At 40.8% G+C, this 1,827-nt stretch overlaps 1 protein-coding gene across 1 annotated transcript; it reads left to right on the forward strand.

The window, feature by feature from the left end:
* The first annotated feature begins 690 nt into the window (after positions 1 to 690).
* LOC127624437 (zinc finger BED domain-containing protein 4-like) lies at positions 691 to 1,594 on the forward strand. Its single transcript, XM_052099258.1, has 3 exons — positions 691 to 867; positions 962 to 1,150; positions 1,259 to 1,594. The coding sequence occupies exons 1-3, from the start codon at positions 753 to 755 to the stop codon at positions 1,576 to 1,578; spliced, it is 624 nt and encodes a 207-aa protein (XP_051955218.1). The 5' UTR covers positions 691 to 752; the 3' UTR covers positions 1,579 to 1,594.
* Positions 1,595 to 1,827: the final 233 nt, after the last annotated feature.

The raw sequence follows: 1,827 nt of genomic DNA on the forward strand, positions 1-1,827 counted from the left end.
GTGAACAAGCTTGATCCAAGCTATGTCCTCCCATCCCGGAAGGTGCTTAAAACAATGGTCAGCGAAAGGTACAACACAACCAAGGAGAAGACAATGGAGGACCTACAAAAGGCGGAATTTGTTAGCCTTACGGCTGACATGTGGTCTTCCATTAATATGGATGGATATCTTGGTGTAACATGCCATTACATAACACCAGAGGCAACAATGGCAACTGTTTTACTGGGTGTAAGGAGGTTTTACCAAACCCACACAGCCCAGCATCTCATGGAGGCTAAAGCCTTGCTAATGGCTGAGTGGGGAATAACCTCCAAAGTTCACTGCATGGTGACTGACAATGCATCCAACATGATCCTAAGTGCCCAGCTACTCAACCTTCGCCATGTCCCATGTTTTGCTCATAATTTGAATTTGATAGTGAAAAAGGCCCTGGATCAAACCCCAGTCATCAATGAAATTCGCCAGAAAGCCAGAAAGATAGTGGGGTTGTTCAGATCCAGCTGCAAAGCAAAGGACAAGCTTGTGGAGATGCAGAGCTTGATGGGCAGACCAAGTCTGAAAATGATACAGGAGGTTGAAGCGAGATGGAACAGCACATTCGACATGCTACAACGCTTGTATGAGCAACGTGAGCCAGTGGCTGCTGCACTTGCCAATTTAAACAGTGATACTGCTCCCTGACAAGTCTTGAGTATGACATTATTCAACAGTCATTGACACTTCTTCAACCATTCAAACTAGCAACAACAGAGATGTCAGAGGAACAGAGAGTGTCTGCTTCAAAGCTCATACCATTGTACAGGATGTTGCAGCACAAGCTTGCACAGAAAAAAGGAAATGCAACGCAGGAATCAACTGTACAATTAGGTAGGACACTATGACCATACGTGTAATTGGCCATAACTCTCATATTGTTGTCATTATTTTAATTAATATGGTTTTCTCTTGTGTTGGCTCATAGGCTCACATCTACAAGAAGGTCTGCACTCCAGATGTGGAGGGTACGAGACTTTTAGAGCCTTGGCACTGGCTACACTGCTGGACCCAAGGTTTAAAAATGTGGCTTTTGGAAATCCTGCCAAAGCCCTGGATGCTGAAAAGCACATCACACTGGAGTGTGCTTCACTGATGCGTTCAAACACAACTCCTGGTGAGTTTCAGTCTATGTTATCTTATGTAATGTGATTCATGAAATTTATACTTCATATGTGTTGTCAGTTTATGATTTGTTACTAATTGCCGTTTTCTTTTAATTCAGAACCACAAATGTCAACATCAGGCCCATCATCAACACCAGTTGAAACACAAGACAGTTTATGGGAACATTTTGACAATCGTATCCGTGAGACCCAGATGATACACAATCCTACAGCTGATGCCACAGTGGAAGTGAAAAAATACCTCAGCGATGCGTTTTTGCCCAGAACTCATGATCCTCTAACTTACTGGAAAGAGAGAGCAGTAATCTTTCCTCATTTGTATGTCCTAGCTAAAAAATATCTTTGTATGCCAGCAACAAGTGTCCCTTGTGAGAGAATTTTTTCAAAGGCTGGAGAAATTATCTGTAAAAAGAAGTAGGCTGAGTCCTTCAACAGCAGAGAAATTAATATTTTTGAATAAAAATCTATAAGAAAGGGAGACATTGTGGCTTGATTTATTTTTATTAATATTCATTTTTCATGACCAAAATCACATTATGCAATGTGAAGAGACTACAGGTTACAAGCTTCATATATTACAAAAATACAATAAAAAAAAAAAACCAACACATTTTTTATTAGCTCTTTGTAAAGGTTGTTTCAGATCAACACCTGCAAGTGACCACTA

The sequence above is a fragment of the Xyrauchen texanus genome, chromosome 30 (genome assembly GCF_025860055.1).
Source record: "Xyrauchen texanus isolate HMW12.3.18 chromosome 30, RBS_HiC_50CHRs, whole genome shotgun sequence".
NCBI lineage: Eukaryota > Metazoa > Chordata > Actinopteri > Cypriniformes > Catostomidae > Xyrauchen > Xyrauchen texanus.

What these genes read in the sequence shown, in the direction of transcription:
- LOC127624437 (XM_052099258.1), top strand. Translation starts at nt 753, where the DNA reads ATGTCAGAGGAACAGAGAGTGTCTGCTTCAAAGCTCATACCATTGTAC. An exon ending in GGAATCAACTGTACAATTAG is followed by an intron (nt 868 to 961) that starts GTAGGACACTAT and finishes GTTGGCTCATAG; the next exon opens with GCTCACATCTACAAGAAGGT. An exon ending in GCGTTCAAACACAACTCCTG is followed by an intron (nt 1,151 to 1,258) that starts GTGAGTTTCAGT and finishes CTTTTAATTCAG; the next exon opens with AACCACAAATGTCAACATCA.